We start from the raw sequence: 20972 nt of genomic DNA, 5'->3' as shown, positions 1-20972 counted from the left end.
AGTCATAAATATTTGGACAGACGGGCTTGTGTATTCAGTCAAACACAAATCAAACACACGGCGTACCTGGGCAGCAGCGCTGCTACAGGCGTGATGACACAGAGCAGGTAGAAGAGGGGGTCCTGCAGCAGCCTCTGCATGGTCCAGTAGGGGTTAGAGGGGGAGTAGCAGGTGGGACAGGAGGAGTTGTAACACAGCGCCACTGTGAAGAATAAGGCGACACTGAAGGCGATAGACAGCCAGTTCGTCCAGGTCTGCAGGGGAAGGACACAAAGAGGGAGTTTTGTGAAGAGTTTTTCTTCTATATAATATTCTCCTTAATTACATAAAAAGATATCACAATGGTACATGACACGCGTAACATTATAAGGAATTTTATGCAGTATAATTTGGGCTGCTGATTACATCTAATAAACACTAAATTAATCCACAGACCCAGCAGTGATTATTTGTGAACTAGTCCAAAGCATTACAACACTGTAACATTAAATAGTGTTATTTAACTTTACTTCTATACTTACTTTATGTGAAGTCTTTGAACATTAATATTTAAATGTCTACTGTGTAGAATTTAGTGACATCTTGTGGTGAGGTCGCACACGGCAACCAACTGACACTTTCCCCATGAGCCATGTGTGGTGAACTACGGTGGCTCACGTGACGGTAGCTCGGCTCTTTTTGAGCAGTCAAGCTACCCCTCAAGAGTGACCACAGTTTTTCTATTTACTTGACCCAGATCTTATAAAAATGGAACCCCTTAAAACTGCAGCTTGGTCAGTTGATAAAATGCACACGTTCCTGTTTGGCTGCAGATGAAAGGATCCACTGAGAGCTGGGTGGAGCAAAGTGTGCTGTGTCAAGTTGAAGACAATGTCACAGCAGTTTCATGCGACATTGCCATAAAGATTAGCTGAGAATCGATTCATTTGACGGGGTGGAACGTGACTGGCAAAAGCACCTGGAACCGGAAATGAGTCTAGCCGAGTCGAGCCAAAGCGTGTAGTGGAAATGAGGCAACAGTCACTTGACTGAGTGTTAATTTGGCCTGCCCCCTAAAAGCTGACCCAACTTTAGTCGACCAGAAAGGTCATTAGTCGGCAAGATGTCATTGGTCGCTTAGTCCCAGAAAAAACAAAAACAAAAAACAAACACAAACAAAAGTGAAACTATATGAAACTACCAAGTGGGAGTTTAATTTGAAAGTACAGACACAGGAAGTGTCCACGCTCAGCAGTCAGACAGGAGTCAGGTTCATTTCCAGGGCTGGTACCTGCGGTTATTCCACAGGCTAGTTAATAACATGTCGGGCAGGAAATCCAAAGTGTGGGATCATTTTGAGAAGGTGAAGGACGAACCCAAGGTGATATGTAAACTCATCTTCATTGGTCGACTACAAACATGACGTATCATCTGAAACATGGAAGTAGCTACATGCCCATTAGCCCACAGCGTCATTAACAGGCGGCTCGCTCAGTGTGTGACGTGCACTTGTAGATAAAATATAGGCCTATATTAATGAAGGTTCATTAGTACGGTTTTGTATTTGTAGAATTAATATCGTAAACATGCGGGCGACTAGTCGACTAATGGTCCTAAATGACAACGACTGGTTAACTAGGAAAATTCTTAGTCGGGGGCAGCCCTAGTGTTATAATATAAAAATACTGATTGGTAAAGTTTTAATGTTATTTCCCTGTAACATGTGATAAACCTGGAGGGGCAGAATAACACACATTCAAATGTGCAAAGATATAATTTTCAGTAAAACATGTTTGTTTACATTCTTTCTGAATGTCTGACCCTGCATGTTCCACACCATGTTGGACTGTTTTAGTGATGACGGTGCGTCCCCTGATCTGATGGCCAAAAATAACAAATGGAAAAAGTTGTACGGAAGCAGGTATATGAAGTTACAACAGTGGTAGTAGATTAAAGAAAAAATTGGCACTGAAAAAAAATAAAAATTAATAACTGAAAAATAAAAACAGGCACTCAAAATTATTTTATTCTAATTTTTTTTTGCATTCTGATGTTTTGTTTTTAAACAATCTTCCGATTTTTTCCTTCGTGTCACTTTTTTTTCAATGCCTGTTTTTTTTTAAATATATATATAATTATATATATATATATATATATATGTATAATTCTATAGATTTTTTTTATTTTAATTTCATGATTTTTTTTTAAAACGGACAGAAAAAAAAAATCAAATTAAAATGCAAAAGATATCAAAATAATTTAAAAACATTTTCATGCCTGCTAATTGATTTTTTCAGTGTTACCATTTTCAGTGCCAAATTATATTTTCAAATTTATTTTTAGTGCCTTACTGTCACTGTTTTAGCTCCATACAGTAAATAAAACCACTGAATGCAATGAAAGGTATCAACGTGAGAACCCTGCACAGGTTAGGAGATCTGTGTTCTTGTGTTATTTAACGAGTTTAGGCAGCTTCAGGAGAAACGGCCCCCGTGTCATCCTGCGGCTGATAGACATCTGACAAGGTGAATTCTATAAAATGCTCCACTGGAGTATTGTCCCTCCTGACACATACACAAGCACTCACAGAAGCACATAATTAATTACAGCCTCACAGCTTCTGTATGGGGGAAAGAGACAGAGCGCTGCATGCTGTCATCTCAGATACCTTTAATTGACTTTCACAGCCGTTTACCAATCATGCACGCATTATGCTCCTGAGCAGCCGGAGAATGAAGTACCTGCCAGCAGAGCATTTGGGAGTGTTTACCTTCGGTCGATGCTGCTCAGTGTGAATCCCTCTCTGCACGAGGGGGCCATCACGTCCGGGAAGGTAGTTAGTGAAAAGGACATTTTTCATGTACAAAACTTGTCAGGCTAAATTTACAGCCTCAGCATAATGGAAAAGAGTCTGATTCAATGCAGGGTCATAAATTTAAAATGGCTCGTGACCAAGACTGCCGGGCCGTTTACAAGAACCACGCGTGGATACCTGAGGATAAAACCCAGGAAAGGAATGTGGAGGGAAAACAAGAACAGGTATTTTGGAGGTGTGTGGCAGAGTGGAGTGGTGTGTTGCCATGTGGTGGAGAGAGTCTGCAGAGGGCTCGGACCGAGTCAGACACGCTGTCAGGCTGATATATAGGCTCTGATGCTGCAGAGCTTTCTGCTTCAATCTAATCAGCTGGAGTTAAATATCCATGTGCACGTCAGCCTTCACATCACAACGCTCGCACAGCGTAACATGCTGATGTGAGTGAGACACAATCTTCAGTATCACCATCAGTGGGTCTGAAATCAGGTTTCTTACCCAGGTTTTGGTCTCAATGCCCAGGTGGACCAGGATGGTGAATAAGGCTAGCGTGGTGATGGGCGTTCCCCATGTAAACAGATCGACATCAGAGTCAGCATAGGCCTGGGGAGGAGAGGAAGAGGAGGGGAGGGGAGGGGAGGGGAGGAGGAAAGGAAGGAGACAAGTAAAGAACAGAAGCAGAAGAAGAAAAAGGAGGGGGGAAATAGGAAGACAAAGAAGAAATAGAAGAAGAAAGAAAGAAAGAATAAGAAGATGAAGAAGAAGGAGGCGGGAAAAAGAATAAGGACAAGAAGAAGAATGAGAAAAAGAAGAAGGAGAAGGAGGTGGAGAAAATGAAGACATAAGAAGAAGAAGAAGAAGAAGAAGAAGATAGAGAAAAATAAGATGAAGAATTAAGAGGAGGAGAAGAAGAATTAGAAGGAGAAAAAAATAGATAGAGAGGAAGGAGGAATGGAAGGAGAAGAAAAAAGAAAGAAGAATAAGACAAAGGAGGGGGGGAGAGGGAGAAAAAGAAGATAGAACAGAAGGAGGAAAGGAAGGAGAAGAGTAAAGAACAGAAGTAGAGGAAGAGGAAGAGAAGAAGAAAAAGAAGAAAGAGAAGAAGAAAGAAAAAAGATGAAGAAGGAGAAAAGGGAGAAGGAGAAGGAGGTGGAAAAAACAAGGACATGAAGAAGAAGAGATGGAGAAAAAGAAGATGAAGAATTAAGAAGATGAGAAGAAGAATTAGAAGGAGAAAAATTAGATAGAGGAAGGAGGAACGGAAGGAGAAGAAAAAAGAAAGAAGGAGAAGAATAAGACAAAGGAGGGGGAGAAAGAGGAAAAGAAGAAAGGGGGAAGGAGAAGAAGAAATAGAAGGCGAAGGAGAGGGACAGGACGAAGAAAAGGAAGGCAAAGAAGAAGAAGTAGAAGACAAAAAAAGAAGAAGAAAGAGAGGAAAAAGAAGAAGAATTAAAAGAGGAGGAGAAGTAGAAAAACGAGGGGGGAAAAGGGAGAAAAAGAAGAAAGAGAAGAAGAAGAGGAGGAAGAAGGGAGGGGACGGGGTGAAAACAGTGGAAGTGATGAGTAAGAGCAACAAGGACGTACAGAGAAGACGAGCTGATATTAAAATTAAAAGCAGACTCACAAAGTACGGGATGAAGAAGCAGACCAGACTTTGGTAGAAGGCATCAATCATGTTCATCCAGAACATATATGGCTTATATTCCTGTCAGACGACACCACAGAGTTACAGTTACTAACCTCATCAGTGTGACTGAAATGTTGTCATGAGTCATTAAGTGAAATCTGTCCAACATCTGCTGTGAAGAGTAAACACTCATGGTTACTAACATATCTGAGAGACACCAGAGGAAGTCAACAACAACAACAACAAAAACAACAACATAGCCACTAAAAACATTTTTAAATCAGCTGTACTTGGGCACAGTGCTAAAGTTAGGGAGATGCTAACAAAATGACAATGCTAACAAGCTGATGTTCAGCAGGTTTAGTGTTTGTCATATTTAAACTATTGCAAATCAACACAACCACGAGAGCTCTTGGAGCATACAGTCATAAATGTGCACCTGAAATAATCGGCTGATTGGCCATAAAGGAAAGATACTAGATGACACTTCTTCCTTTTTATCACTAGCTTCTTTCTACGCTGAAAAAAAGGGGGCAAATAAAAAGGGAAGAACACAGGAGCAGCCCAGACCTCGGAGTTCTGGCCGTTCACGTAGAGCTGAGGTAGTTGTTGGAGGGTCTCTGCTGACACGTCTTTGTCCAGAGTGCCAGTGATGAGTTGTGGGAAGGCGGAGAACATCAGGTTGAAGAAGATAAGATACCACTGATCAATCATGGCCGAACCTGAGAATCCGCAGTAGAACTGATACCAGAAGATGAGCGCTACAAACATCTGTGGGAACAAGAGATATCACATGAGCATGGGAGAACAGGGAAACACACTTCAGAGGTATCATATGTCAGGTGATCTTTATCACATATCAGCTCTCTGTTAGTGACTGTTAACACATGTGTCTGCACACACTGAGGCAGAAGCGGCTTACAGCATTCTTGTAGAAGAAATAGAGGATCATGTTGGCCAGTCGTGAGTAGCACCAGTGTCCGTGAACCAGCAGGAGCTTCTGGAGATACCGGAAACGTGGGAGAGCAAAATCACTCGCCATCACCGCCTGCGAAACACCAGAGAGACCCGACATTCAATCTCCTCCATCCTGTACGTTCCGTCTCCCTCCCATCATCAGCACACACACGACTTGTGTAGTTATTAGGGAATAACTGGTGTAAATGGCCGCCCATGCTTCACACGTCTGCCTCTTTTTAATGAATCTTTAGTGTGTACAATCTCCCCAAAGCAATAACCCTTAAATGAGTTGTCCACCTTTTGGGATTTATCGTTACAGCAGCAGGAAGTTGTCAGTCTCATCCATCAACATCTGAAACAAAACCCTCCCTGTAGTCAGACTGCCTTTATAATTCACATTTTAAACGGCAGCGCTAACCCTTTATGACAAGTCTCAACTGTCAACATTATCCGTCAACAAGAAAAATAACAGCAGGTGCCTCGTTGTGCGGCAATTTAGTTTCTGCTGCGCTCTAATTACGGCCTCGTAACGACTACATGGGGAGCGAGCTCCTGATAGAGGAAAGGTGTGTTAATCATAATGCAGAGTGTGCTGGCCTGAGAGCGGAAATGTACGTCTCAGCATGCCGTGGAATCCTGAGAAGTGACCGCCGTCTCATTAAGAGCGAATTTGATTGGCAATGATTAATCTAGCAGCCCAGGCGAGGACAGGATGCTGAGACTTTAACAGATGTGCTGCACAGCAGCGCGTCTCCGAAGACTCCCCTGGAAGGTAATTGGGAATCTCCATCAATGCTGTGCAGGATCACCTTTCCGGAACAGGGTGCTTGAGTTAAACGACCTGGGGGGGTTAACTGAGCTTTTTCCTTTCTTTTTTTTTTTAACCACGTTATTGTCAACTGCCTTGACTGTGGCGTTGGCCATAACCTCAGGGCAGGGAGAGGAGCTGGTGTGGATGGAGTCGAGACTAAAGCACCCATAAAGTGTAGCGCTTCACTGCAGGACACGGGACAAACTTCCTGACTCAGCAACACACAGGCAATCCTATTTAGAGGATGTGTATGGATGTGGGCTGAAACACACACTTAAGAGTAATGAAAACCCATTAACTATGTTACAGAACGCCAGTGTCTTCCCCAGTGGTGGAAGAAATATTCATATCCTTTACTCAAGTACAGCTACCAATACCACACTGTGAAAATACTCCACTACAAGTAAAAATCCTGCACACAAAACCCTACTAATCAAAAATATATCAGTATTATCAACGAAATGTATGTTGTATTTTTTTATTGAACAGAAAACAATGCATCATAACGAATGTCAGGGTAAGCCAATCAGAGGCAGAGCAGGGCAGGATGCGCCTTTGCTATCGTTGGAAACATGAATTCATGTAACAGCTAACAGCTAACGTTAACTAGCTCTCCTAACACCAAATATCCATTCCAGTGTTTCCCCTTGTTCATTCTGCAACAGTGCCGTGAGTCCATAAACTCGGCAAGTGTCTGTGGTTACTTCATGTCTGTAGTAAGAGCAGGACATTTGCGTGTCTGTGAGTTAAACTGCTAATGTCAGCTGAGCAGGTGAAGTGAAGGCAACAATGTCAGTAGGCTGCCAGTTACAAACAGGCTCAATAGCAGACATGCCAATGTGCTGATAGATTCCATCAGCACGTTTACATGACATCAGAGAAAATCTAGTCTGACTAAAATCGCACTTCTAAAATAAATGTAAACATGTTAGTCCGACTGAAATCGTACCAAATCGAATTTCGCAAAGTCGGACTAAGACACCCAGATAATGTAACTGGAAGTTGGATTATTTTTGCATGTATAGCCAATCAGACCCAAACTGGCCTAGATGCTCAAGGTGTCGACCTGGCTTCTAAATTCTAAATTTGAAAACTTTAGAGGTGTAAAGTTGTCCACCATGGTGCCAGTTTGCTGTTAGCTAACCGTAGCTAACTTGTTTGTCAATTGCTTGGTCTGTGGCGTAATAAATCAACCGGAAAAAGGCCCAATACAAACAAGCTGAAAGGAGGCATATCTCTACCTAGAGTCGGACATACTTTGGTTAATAAATCGATTCCCCTCCTGTGCAGTCAGAGTGTTTTTCAGTTTTTAGCCGAGTGAGACCAGAAAGTATTGGGTTAAAACAGACTGGTGTTCTTTACACTGTTTTGGAAGGAGAGAATAATGCGAGTAAGAGGCGAACCAGCTTTAAAAGTGAGGGATTTTCTTTTTAAATAAGTGCTGTGTGGTGGATCTAATTTATGGTGATGTGAGGAGCGGATTCCCCCGCCCCGCCCCTGGCCCATCTGCCAAGCTAAAGGAGACAACCTCGGGGAAACACAGCTCTCCTTACCTGCATGCCCTCCTGTCCCGAGATGCCCACACCCACGTCCGCTACTTGGATCATGCTGACATCATTGGCCCCATCACCTGTGATTAATGTAGAGACAGAGAAAATAGTCCCTCAGAAGAGGAGTAAACAGCCTCAAGACACATTGGAAGCAGAAGGAACTTTACTGAGCGTGATGGTGGCAAGACAGAGCTGTATTGTTGAGTGTGTGGGAGGAACATCAAGCTTCCACAGAGCTGTCAGTTTCTTCAACTGTTACATTAGCTGTGTGTTTGTTATTTACTGCTTATTGCCAGGTGCTCTTCACCGGCTCGACTATTCCTCTGGTTGGACAGAGCCAGGCCTGCTGTGGTGCCTGACGAGCAGCGATTTTGTTTTTCTTTTTGCAGATAGTTTTTGTGTCAGTGCAGGTGTTGGAGTGGGAGATGAAGTGTTGGTGGGCAGAGAGGGTTTTGTTGTCACGAATAGTAAACATGACTGGAGTGGCAGCGTTGGCTCATTATGAGAGGTAGTTGGTGATGAGCCCACAAACACAGGTTTGTGTTAGCTGGCAAATACTGTTGTACAAAATCTATCCAAACACACCAGTGTTGCAGCAATTAGAAATAACATTTCTGTAGCGACAGAACAACGTCCCCACTGCGCTCTGTTAAAGGGTATCTGTGAAATATTGGTAACATGGAATAGTAATTCAATCCTGAAATTTAGATACTTTCGTCAACTGGAAAAAAATGATAAACTTGAGGGGCCCTAATTAAGCATCACATAGGTCATGGTTTAAAGTACATTGCATGAGTGTATTTAAGGTGTTTCCAAGTCCACTTTAACTAGTTTGACGACACATAACCTTGGAGCAAAGTACGGCACATGGGACAAGAAGGCTGTATTTATTCCCTTCATTAAACAGAGGTGAGTTTTGGGCGTAACATGAATACAACTAAATCAGAGTGTCGTCTTCAATTCCCTTTAGGAATTGCACCTGCAAGAGCAGTTATGTCACTGCAGCACAGGTCGTGGACACTGTGGTTATAAACAGCAGGAAAATGCTGCACCATTCTGAAGTCACACCATGTTTTTGTTGGTCAAGTTGTGTTGAATTCATGACATCATCCTTACTCTTAATGTTAGTAAACAATATTTTCGCCTATTGGCAAGTTTACTTGTTAGCAAAGTCAACCTAGTTAGCAGGCTAACTTGCTAACCCTGCAGTAGCTTATGAGGTTTTTGTTCAATGTTACTCAGGGTTTTCTTTAATCATATTAACTTCAATTTGTAAAACTAGTTCAGCTCTGAAGAGGCACCAAGGAATTTTGAAAGAAGCACAGGAGCAGCACACTGATGATGTCAGAGGGCTGTGATTGGTTGATTGCAATGTTGATCCAGGAGCAGGTCCTACTTGGCAAAATCACGTTGTACGAGTAACATGCAAGAAAATGTTCCACCTCAAAAGCTGTGGGTAGCAGTCTTTGAGCAGCACGGCAAATTAAATTATTTTCTCTCTATAGTCTATAGCTACTTACGTACTATTTACTAGTGAAGATGAAAAGGCAGCAAAACATCCTCTCATCTTTTAGTTAGAGTTGACTAATGTACGTAAACTTGCCAATGCAGAAACAGTAGCTACATAACCAAAAAATAAAACCATGTGGGTGCGTCATATGTGTGCTGTGGTATTCAAATAAACAGCACTACAGCCCTGATATCGACTTCAAGCGGATGAGGTCTGAGAATGTTGGTGTTGTAATGTACTGACAGATATTAGGGCTCCACCATCACCTGCTGTCCCCGCAGAGATGTAAAATAAAAGAGTGTGAGGAGCAGTGTGTTTCCTCCACATTACTGCTAACATTGCAATGACAGAAAAACGCTTGGCGGGCAAAAACACAATCCTCCTGAGTGCAGCAGGAACAAACGAATGGAAAACGGGGAAAAGACAGTCGTAAGTCACACTGACGTCCTCGTGTCACCTCCATCACGCTACAGCTTCATTAAGCCAAAGAGTGTAATTACTAAGGTGCCTTAAAATAACATTGTTTTGACTCAGGTGTGTGTGATGAGTGTGCACCTCTGTTTGCAATTTCAAAGTCAACTCATATTGACTCCAAAACAAGGGAGCTTCACTACATCTGTGTTACAGTGAGTCTGCCACAGTGATATTTATTATAACAGGGACATGTTGTAGGAACACGTGTCACTGATTATTAAACAGGAAAATACATAATATCTTCATGATGCCTGAAGACTTTGGGGAATCTGTGTCTGAGTGATAACTGCTGCAGGGTCATCTGACAGTGATGCACTGTGGGAGCACACTGAAATATGAATATTTAGTTTGCTGAGATGTCCATAATATTTTAGCCTCCAACATTAAAATGATCAGCTGCTCTGATTTGTGTTTTGGACACGGTACAAGTACATAAAGTACGTCGTGAGCGGGAGGTCGACCTGGAGCGGCAGGATAAATCTGGTGGAGAACGTGAAAGGGCAGCGCTAAACAAAAAATGAAAAACATGCAGTGGCTGCCACAAGGTATTACTAAGGAGAAATATTAATATAATATAGCCTCTTTAAAGGAATACATCACCCACAAATCGACCATTTGTTTATCAATAAATCAGCCAGTTTTACCCAAAATTTGTGTAGAAAACTTTGATTTTCTTGCATGCTTCAATGGTGAACGAAGAATCCAAAAATTTTGAAAATTATTGCATAAACACATAAATAAATAATAGTCTCATGCACAGATGAGCAGCAAGCCTGGGCAAGCGTGTGGATATAAACTCTGCTCAATGCATGCGATTCACAGGCAGGGTCCATACACACACACACACACACACACACACTTGCTCAGGCTCGCTGATCACATTCAGAAGTGTTTTAAACCCGAACAAATTGGATTGATTGCTTTTAAAAAAAGGTTTTGTGAAATTCTGATTAAATTCAGATGCACGGAGCAAAACTGAGAACAGCACCTATTTCATCAATTCCATGAAAGCATGTTTGCTGCGGTGATGAAGTTAGAGCTCAGTAAAAGTCCATTGACACTACTTAGCATTTTGGAGAGGCGGCATGATCTTTAAAGTGGTCACAACTTTTTGAGACAACTGAGGAAGTTTCTGAGGTGAAGGTTAAGGGTTTCAGACTGAGTGTTACTTAAGACAAAAAGGTAATGAGTTTGAACTACTTCACAAAATTAAAAAACTTTAGGGAAGCCAGCTGAAGTTAAAGTTGATATTTCCACCTGTCAGCAGACGTGTGCGGTGCTCAGGCATGTTTTGATCTGTCTGGACACTCCTGGATTTTACAACCTGGTGATAGCCTAAGGCTTCAAGACTACGGCTTACAGTTAAATATATTCAATGATGAGGAATGTTTTGCCCTAAACTTAGCCCCTTCTAGCCTCCAGATCGTACATGTCTAACACCAAAAACAAATGCAAGCATGACAGAGAGTCTGTTTCTCTTCAGAAAAAGGCAGGACCGGAAGATATTTCATTTCCAGGACAGGTTATTTGTTACAGATTGAAAATTTTGACAGTGACCATGGAGATCAAATCACGCACATCAGCTGCACGGGTCTAACTGTGAGGCGGGCCATGAATACTTTTTTTCCACTAGCAGTAGTAGTAGTAGCACATCTAAAGCATCCAGGTCAAGAACTCACATAAAAAGGGGAGTCGTGGTAATGGGTGTCAAAGTGGATCTTGAACTTTCACTCACCTATGGCGAGAGTCATGACCTTCAGCTTGTTCCGCACCAGTTTGACAACCATGCTCTTCTGCAGCGGCGTGGAACGGCAACAGAGCACTGAGCGGCAGCTCCGCGCAACAGCCAGAAACTTATCCTCCAAACTCTTATCCAGGGCGTAGGCCAATGTCCGCCCGTCAATCACCAGGCCCAGCCGGTGCACCATGAAGGGAGCAGTGTGGGAGGAGGACGGGGATGAGGAGGGGTAGATCTCAAAGGGTGCAAAGTTACTCTGGAAGGCCTTGGCGGCATGGTCTGTAGAGCTGCAGAGGAATTTGGCCTGGATGTAGTGTAAACTCTCCTCCAGCAACAACGCACACGCCTCCTGGTGCAGAGACAGGCACAGAGTGGGTTGGAGTTCAGCATCAGGTCACCAAGTTGCTTAATATCAAACTGCCAGTCCTGCTTCACATCTGGCAGACAGATGCTTCAGCAGCACAGAATTAAACATCACTGGTCCTCAAATGACCCTCGTTCTTTAAAGTTCCCATGCATTTACATGTTTCCTGTAAAAACAGGAAGCTAAACAGGAAGTTGTGTCAGATATTTATTAGCATTTATAGCAGCCGCTAGTGCTGGATGTGCGTTACAACCCCCGCCAAAAATTCAAATTGACAGGAGCTACTAGCTCAACATGGAGAAAAGCCAGCCTGCTCTCTGCTGTCGAGGACTTCTCGCCACCGCTGTTGCCTACGCATGTTACTGCTGGATCAGACAGGGATCAAATGGAGGAAGAAGATGACCACGCAAGCATTTCTGGAGTGAGGACATGCATGTTTGAGCCCAGATCTGAAGCCAGCAGTGCTGCAGGCTCATCCCTGCTATGGAGCTGATGCATCCCAATGATAAGCTTGTGTCTATATTTATATCTGCTCATGTGTTTTATTGGACGCAAAACGCAGAGTGAGTCATCATCATTTCCAGGAAATTACAAAGTCTAAATTACCATTAAGAATACCTTCACAGAGACTTTTTCTTTTTTCTTTTTTTTAAATATCTATTTTGATTTCAAGGGAACTTTAAAAAAGTTTGTTACAAGGACATGCCACTGTTTATGGGGCAGCGTGCACCCTGGACAGGTCACCAGGGCTGATACATAGAGACGGACAACCATTCAGACTCAGCTTAACATCGACGGCCAATTTGGAGTCACCAATCAACCTCCATGTCTTTGGACTGTGGGAGGAAGCTGGAGTACCCGGAGGAAACCCACGCTGACACAAGAACATGTAAACTCCACACAGAAAGTCTTCTCCACCACTTTCTAATCCACAATGAAAATAAACTAATTCATACTGGGGATTGTTTTGTGTACTCTGAATGTAAATAAGTTGCCAGCGTGCATAAAAAAAGCATCAAAATAGAGCTTGGTTATCAAAGAAAGTGCCAGGGAAGGACCCCTCAGACCCCTCGACAGATGTCTGGGTTGAGCCTCAATATCCTTAAACCCCGGAAACGCCCCTGCATACACCTGACCTGTCTGTCGGCCTCCTGACATTTTGCAAAAGTGCTTCCCAGGCATGCTAGCAGCTCTGTGAGGCTGTACAGTGGTGCTGTGAGCTAAATGCTAACGTCAGTGCTAACATGATCTTTGTCTTCTCAGTGTTACACTCCTGAAACTCTGCTGCTCACCTGAGAATCAGCATTCAGTGTCAGGATCTCCTCCTCAGGGTCCAGCAGCTTGCAGGCGTACGCAATGTTTACAGCTGTTTCCTGTTTGTCGCCCGTCAGCACCCATATCTGCAGGCCGGCCTTTCGCAGAGAAGCTATGGTTTCAGGCACGCCGTCCTGTAGCCTGTCCTCAATACCTGTCGCTCCTGTGAGTGAAGGAGCATGATAGTGACCCTTCAACATCCAAAATAGAAAAAAGCAGCGAGCCAAAATGAATACAAGACCTACGATACATAAAGACATAAATTACCCAGAAGATGCAGGTTTGTCTCCAGCCTCAGGGCCGAGTCAAAGAGTAGCTCCTCTCTTCCCTGGATGGCCGTCTCAGCCTCCAGGTGACGCTGCAGCCAGCAGGCATATTGCTCTTTGCTCAGAATCTGACACATGAACACAAGCACACACACACATAAACACACCACCGTAGAAACAGCGAAGCAGCTTCTCCTCCTTTTGCCTACATGGCAGAGGAGGAACCACAGGAGAAAGTGCGACCTTGAGAAGGTGTTTTATCATATCGCTTTGGTAACGGACTTTGCACAAGCAGGGATATAATGAGCCCGGCTTGTGAGAGCATAAATTAACAGCCTGGGAAAGTGGCACAGATTGCAGCTGAGTCACGAAGAATATCACTTTGGAAGGGCCAGTCCATGTGATCATCTGCGCCGGGCTACAAACACAACCTGCCAAAAAAGCCACTGAGAAACATCGTCTCCGACTTCTGAAGCAGTTAAATGAGAGAGGGCATTTGTTCAGAGCTTCATGGATCTCTGTTACCTTTTTTGCAATGCACAGTGTGCGAAGGCCATCTGCAGCATACAGGTTCAGGTAGTTCTGGGTCCGGCTGATAATCTTTTTCTGGCGTTTCCCTTTGGAATTTCCTAGAAAAAAAACAAAACAGCAAAGCACAGAAGAAGGAAGATTTTTTAGGGGAATTTGCTCAAGTGTTTCCAGACAGCCAAAGGCTTCTTCCAAGAGGCACATGGAAGCCATCTGTCTTCGCACCTAAATTAACCATGTATGCTGCGCCTTAATATATCTCACCAAGTCTTCATATTGCTCATCAAGCTGTGTCTGGGGTATAATAAGCAAAATATAATTTTAAAAATCTCATTTTGTAAACATAACTTCTCCATTTCAATAACTGTCTAAATGGTTTTAACATGACTAAATATTACATGTTGTTTTAGATGATTTTGAAGTATCATGTTTTGTAATGAAGTCTTGCCCAAGTGTGTCTCTGGCGCAGCGTCTTGGGCATCTTTGGCAGGGGGACGGTGCACAAACAGATTGGCTTTATCAGTCTCCTGACACAGATGCACCAGCCAACACTCTGATCGCCAGCCTTGTAATCTCACTAATAACACAACAGCTTGGCAGGCACTGCTACACATGCACCGCCACGCAAAAATATTTTTACTGAAAAGAACAAATTAACACAAAAATGTCAGTAATCTGGAGAATTCAAACACACTGAAATAATATTTTCTTTAACACGATGAAAGATAAACTCATGGTCGTCTCACAGAGAAGTAATGTGACAGTTTAATATTCTTGTTTGTGACAGAAACTCTCTTTCCTCTTTGGCTGTGGAAAAAAAAGGTATTTCCAAGGAACAGGAGGCCGTACAGACGCAGGTGGAACTTCACACAATGTTTATTTTTCCTACGACTGAGAATGGGAAAATCCACCTAAAATACAATTTGTGTTCTGCATGTTAAAGGGATAATTCGGATCTTTTCAAGAGGGTTTGTATGAGGTACTTATCCACAGTTGATATATTACCTACAGTAGATGTCAGCTCCCAGTTTGGAGAAGCAGGCTGGAGTACCGCCACAGAAGCTAAGCAATGTACTTCTGTGGATATTTAACCACATAAAAAAATCAGTATCACTTTAAGTGTACTATATTTAGAATATTTAGTGCTTTCTAATGAGAATCTGAAGCTGTTATATCACTCTCTTCAAAGCCAGACTCCATTGAATAAACAGTACTGTAACATTGCTGGGCGGCAGTAGCTCAGTCCATAGGGACTTGGCTTTGGGAACCAGAGGGTCACTGATTCAAGGCCCCCTCTGGACCAAATATGGAGCGTGGACTTGCAGCTGGAGAGGGCCAGTTTGCCTCCTGGGCACTGCCAAGGTGCCCTTGCTCTGACATCTCTCCATTTAATGCATGTATAGGTCCTGTTCATGTGTGTGTGTTTCATGCTGTGTGACAACAGAGTGACTTTGGCGTCTGGAAGGGTTATTTCTGATTAATCAAAGTCACACAATTACACAAATAAACTAACTGATCAAGCAGCTAATGTGTTCAGCCAGCTAAAATTAGTGTTTTTGTCAATGGAGTTTGACGAGAGCATACATGGGGAAGACGTTAGCATCAGAAAAGGCTGTCTGATGGAAAAGTAGAATGGTGAAAATACTCTAAATATAGTGTACACTTAAACTGATATTGACATTTTAAGGTGGATAAAATATGTTTGCTGCTGCCCCCATCCACAGCAGCACATCTCCTAGCTTCCGTGGCAGTACTCCTGCCTGCTTCTCCAAACTGGGGGCGTGCTAACCACCATCTACTCTAGGTAATACACTGATTATGAATAGTAACCTCATACAACCCCACTTCAAAAGATCCAGACTATTCCTTTAAAGGCTCCCTGAGGAGTTTTGGACTACTTTTAACACTTAAGAGCAATGTTTCATGTGCGGCTCCCCATTTAGCAAATATACTCCTCCCATCAGTGCTCCTTCAGAAGCTCCTGTAATATCTCTGATGTTATTCACATTTCATTACTATACTACAGCTCCATTCATCGTGGGCGAGCACGTGAAGGAGGGAGAATAGTCGGCATAGTGTTGTGTAACTCAGTACGAGACACTTTGTTTCCTATTGACAGAGCGAGGTCTGTGTATCAACACCAGATTGTTTTTCTGCACATACACTTAACAACCAGCTAGCAGACTGAGAGGATCTATGACAGAAAGTATATACAACCAGTATCGTAAACTCCACCTCCAAGTTTAGAAAGCCAAAATCAGAACCCAGAGGTCTGCAGTGTCATCACAATCTAAATACATTAACATGTACTAACAGTGAAAGATCTTCAAATGAGGGTAAATAACATTAAAATTTAAATTCTGTTTTAAGGTGGAATTTGCTATTAAGCAGCAGGAGTGAGACTGGAGTTACGTCATGACACACACTCCAACTTCTAAGCCCAGAGGGTCTCCGGTCCACCTCCAGCACCACCATGTGCACTGTTATTAGAGTGACACTGAACAACTCCCTCGTCGCCTGAATGGAGCCTTTATGGAGGTCTGTGTTATGAGGAGGCCCAACTCACACTGCACTCTCACTGGCTGGTTTCACCCAATGGTAAAACAAAGAAGGGAGCTGTCTGTGTGTGAAGACACACCCTGTTGGCCATTAAAACTGCTGGACTGAGACACACAGTTGAGGAGGGTGAGTGTGTGACAACTGTCCCGGTGGAGTCTCTCTCCTCTGGTGAGCGGCGGCGCTCTGTGAATTTTAACTAAGTGAAAACTCCTGAAAAAGCTCACAGAAGGCGTTTAAAATGACGAACAATCAGCTGAGCCTGCAACCTCAATGCAAAGGGACCAGCATGGCTCTGATGATCCAAAATCAATACAACAAATCATACTGTAATTCACAATTCTTCCAAAGAACAGGACCTCAGGTCAGCTGGAAAACATGCCAGAACAAGACGGGAGTACTTTCCTCCATTGATGTGTTGCAGTTAACAAGTCTTCATTCAGTGTAGGAGGATCGTTTAGCTGGAAACCATTTTTTTTTTCTGCTTCCTTGAGATGAACTGCCTGCCTCTAATGAACAGGAGGGAGCCACTAACCAGGCATGTGAAATAAATTAATTATCCACACAACATGACAGCATGCTTTTACTGAGAGGAAGCCAAGACAAGTTGCTGCACAGGTTGATTCAGCCCGTTAAAATATAAATATGTGGAATATATACGACCAGTTTATGAGGCTTTTACACGCAGCACCGTGTCCAGAAAAAATATCCACATCTTATTAAATCATGGTCAGATATCTTAAAGGGGCACACAGTGATTTACTAATGCACTTCCTTTAAGCTGGTGGGACTTGGGAGAGAGACATTTAAAAAAGAATCGCCCTACAAATGACCGTAAGCTTGTATGATCTCCCACAATGCAACTCAACACCACATTACGACTTAAAGGCTCAAGAACACATCGAACTCGGAAGAACGATTTCCCAACTCAAGAAATGGGACCATCTGAGGATTAACTCCTTTACTTTTCCTGTAACATCTCAACCAGAATGGAAATCAAAGTGGTGCTACAAGTATTAACAGATTTTTTTTAATCTAACAGTTGATTAACTGTTTAAATCATCAATCAAGGCAAAGCAAGCGAGCATCTGATGGTTCCACTTACTCAGCTGTGAGAATTAGCTGCATTTCTGTTTTCTATTACTGTAAACACAATGTCCTTGAATAATGAAAATAATCGTTTGCAGCACTACAGACTGTGTGTTGTGTCAAGCGCTCGGTCTGTGGGCTGAAACAGTCTCTGCTAAGCACCCCTGGACAGATGTCTGGTGACTGTGTACAGAGCATTAGTGAAAAGTGCCTGTGTAGCTCTCTGTGTGCCTGGAATACTAACAACCTGGTACACCTTTGCCATTAGGACATTAAAGAACTCGTACGAGGTTATAAGATCACAGAGGAAAAGTGGAAGGAAGTGTTTTTATTGAAGGTAGCAATAAAGATTAGCGTCGAGTTTTGCAGCTAAAAATACTGGTTCTTACATAACATGTTATCTCATATGTTTACTTCAGTGGAAAGTATGAAGGTTTGGGGCGAGGGGGGTGAAACCTTGCAGGCATGTTTGTCCACAGACACAGAGTAAAATCACAATTTTCCACAAAACCTAAAGCAGCTGCGACTGAAAACAATCCATCATTTGGGATTGACCAGAGCAAAGTGAAAATATTCTCACTTTGCTGACATGTCCAGTAAAGCTCCTGAGCCATGTGAAGATTACATCCAGTGATTTGTAGCCGATCACAAGTTCACAGCCATTAATTCTGGTGGAGGAGTCCGCAGACATGATCCAGATCCAGCAGCACCCCCCTCCAAACCACATCACAGAGCCATGTTGACAGCAGCGTCATCATATATCACAGAGTGCACCACCACTTAATTCACCTTCATGTTGTGATTAATCTCTAACTGGACACAACAATCTGAGAACGTCTACAGTGAGTGTAAAAATGAGTGTTTCCTACCTGTGTCGGGGGGTTTGATGAGGTCCATGATGACAGAGTCTGCGCCTTTAGTGTACACCGTGATCTGATCCGTCAGAGGGTGTCTGACCACCACAGACATGCGCTTCCTGGTGGAGTCGAAGCCCAGTGTGTGCAGCAACTCAAAACTCAACTTCCCCAGGTGTGGCAGCTCCACGGTCACCTGGTCAGGGAGGCGTCCGACGAGGGAGCACTTGTAGGCCCTGGCGGCGTACACCAATGCAGCCTCGTCGGGGGACTCGGCTTCATAGCGCAGCTCGCCCTCCTCTATGTTCCACCCCTTCCCGTCGTAGCATGGTGGCATGGTGCTGAAGGCGTGCTCCAGGCCTCCGTGAGGCTGCTCCTCGTTCAGTTTGGTGAGCGTGCTCTCTGCAGACGGGGAGGACAGCAAGCTGGAGCATCCCTTGTTGGAGGAGCGGTTGGTGATGAGGCTGGAGGAGCTGCTGCTGTTGGAGCCTGAGGTCAGGCGGCTGGGGGTGAAGCGTTTTATGAAGTCCTCGATGGTCTTAACTGGAGACTTCAGCTCAAACCTCATCCGGACCTGGAGGACAACAAATACGGAGTCAACCACACATGCAGCGACAAGTAGCACAACTTACTCTCAAATTATGAAGCTTAATGGTCAGCGTTTTATAGTTCATGTAACAAAGTGGACATTAACTTTGATCCAATTAGCTGCTTACTAAAGGCACCAGGACACTCCATCAGAACTGCTTGTAAGATGGTCGAACAGAAACCTCCTCCCCCCTCACACCTTTCTGATGTCGGATTAAGGAGGTGATTATTTTTGTTACTTTCAGAAAGCTGTCATTTACACCCACTTCACACTGTGATTGGCGTATGTCAGAGAGTAGGCAGGGTTTGAACTTTTCTTGCTCTCTGTTTGATTCTTTGCAACATTATTTTTGTCACTTCCAGCATGGGGTAAGGTACCTGTGGTTACCTGCTGGAGCCTATCCCAGCTGACACTGGGTGAGAGGCAGGGTTCACCCTGGACAGGTCACCGGACTAACACAGGGCTGATACATAGAGACAAACAACCATTCACACTCACATTCACACCTACGGACAATTTAGAGTCACCAATTAACCTGCATGTCTTTGGACTGTGGGAGGAAGCTGGAGCACCCGGAGAAAACCCATGTTTCTACAGTGGCCCAGAACAGACAAACCAAACACAGGCTCTGAAGAGGACGTTCACGTTCTTATATTACCTGAAAGCCACTGTGGGTTCTCCAGATGCTTGGAAAGGGAGGGATATTCAGTTTGTTGCAATCTGCAACCTTAACGCTAGATGACACTAAACCCTACACACTGGTCCTTTAACAGAAAGCTTAAAGACGTATCTTACTGCTGGGGAGATGGTCCATAAATCTGGGCTGTCTGTGCAGTAAAAACACGTAAATACATGACACAAAAATAATTCTGAAATTGGTGCAACATGATCAGGGACAACAGAGGAAAAGGGCTGTGGCATTCGCTTTTGCTCAAGAGGTAAAAAGAAACCCCTACAACTACCAGAATGCACTGCACCACACCGGACCAATAAATGCTCCCCTTAAAAGTGATGACATGCAAGTTGGTTTTAGCGGACTTGTCAGCAAACAAAATGGCGACCAGCTGGCATCAAATGATCTTGTATTACAGTTCAACAGTAAGCTAAAATATGTCTCTGAAAACATCTTCGAATAATAGAAACAGAATAAAGTTTATATTTGATCAGCAGTGTCTAGTGTTACTGTTAAGAATTTGGTCACTCTCTCGATCTGCTTCTATACTCTTTGTGTCCGTGTCGGACATGAAAATGCTGAAGTTCAATCTGTAGCTTGAGCAACAGCCCTAGAGCCAGCAGATTTGAGCTGGGAGATGAGCAGGGAGATCTGTGCGCTGGTGAGATGCATGAAGGTTAAACATGGTGCACTTACACATATTACACACATTGTTATGATTCAAAGCTGCTCGAAAATCAGCAAAGTATCCCTTTAAGAAAACTCGTAGGGTAGGATTTAATGGTCATTTTAGTTTATGGGAAACCAGGCCTATTGTGCTACAAGGGACTTGAGTCCTGATGAAAATGCACCTCCAGGCTTTTATTCTTCAGCCACTCCTTTATCCCAAGTATCCCAAGGTGGCACAGTACAATGGCAGAAAGAGTGACTCACATTGAGGACTCCTGGCAGCAGGAGCCACGGTTCTCACATATATAGATATAAATCATTCAGGTGCTGCTTCAGCCACAAGGGCATCATAATAAAATGTGAACAATTACATTGGCACAAAGGACGAAAAAAGCACAAACAATAAAAAAAGGGAAAAAGAAACAGAGACTGTATCAAAGCCAGCGTTTCTGCGCAGATTTACATTTCCTCCCATCTTATCAGATAACCTCCAAACAGAAACACGGAGTCCATAAATAATGCGTCACGTTGTAAAGCTTAATCTGAGCAGACTTGTGCCTTTGACTGGCAGGACAGCGAGCTGGTGCGCACAGTGTGTGGCAAGCAGAG

The 20972-nt window shown here is 43.4% G+C and overlaps 1 protein-coding gene across 2 annotated transcripts in view; it reads right to left on the bottom strand.

Moving 5' to 3' along the window:
* Positions 1–20972, bottom strand: part of atp10a (ATPase phospholipid transporting 10A) — a 52751-nt gene that overhangs the window by 5900 nt on the left and 25879 nt on the right. The window contains exons 10-20 of one of the 2 annotated variants that reach the window (XM_050054570.1): positions 18448–19006; positions 13931–14034; positions 13407–13533; positions 13118–13302; positions 11459–11810; positions 7743–7819; positions 5341–5466; positions 4989–5189; positions 4416–4496; positions 3290–3394; positions 67–254 (exon numbers count right to left, since the gene is read on the bottom strand). In XM_050054570.1, the coding sequence (XP_049910527.1) occupies positions 67–254; positions 3290–3394; positions 4416–4496; positions 4989–5189; positions 5341–5466; positions 7743–7819; positions 11459–11810; positions 13118–13302; positions 13407–13533; positions 13931–14034; positions 18448–19006 (2105 nt within the window). Of the gene's footprint in view, positions 1–66; positions 255–3289; positions 3395–4415; positions 4588–4988; positions 5190–5340; positions 5467–7742; positions 7820–11458; positions 11811–13117; positions 13303–13406; positions 13534–13930; positions 14035–18447; positions 19007–20972 lie in introns of those variants that run through there. The other variant, XM_050054572.1, reaches the window with a different exon arrangement.

Source organism: Epinephelus moara, chromosome 10, assembly GCF_006386435.1.
Source record: "Epinephelus moara isolate mb chromosome 10, YSFRI_EMoa_1.0, whole genome shotgun sequence".
Taxonomy (NCBI): Eukaryota; Metazoa; Chordata; class Actinopteri; order Perciformes; family Serranidae; genus Epinephelus; species Epinephelus moara.
Note: the sequence above shows the minus strand (reverse complement) of the source record. Positions and strands in the feature narration are given on the sequence as shown.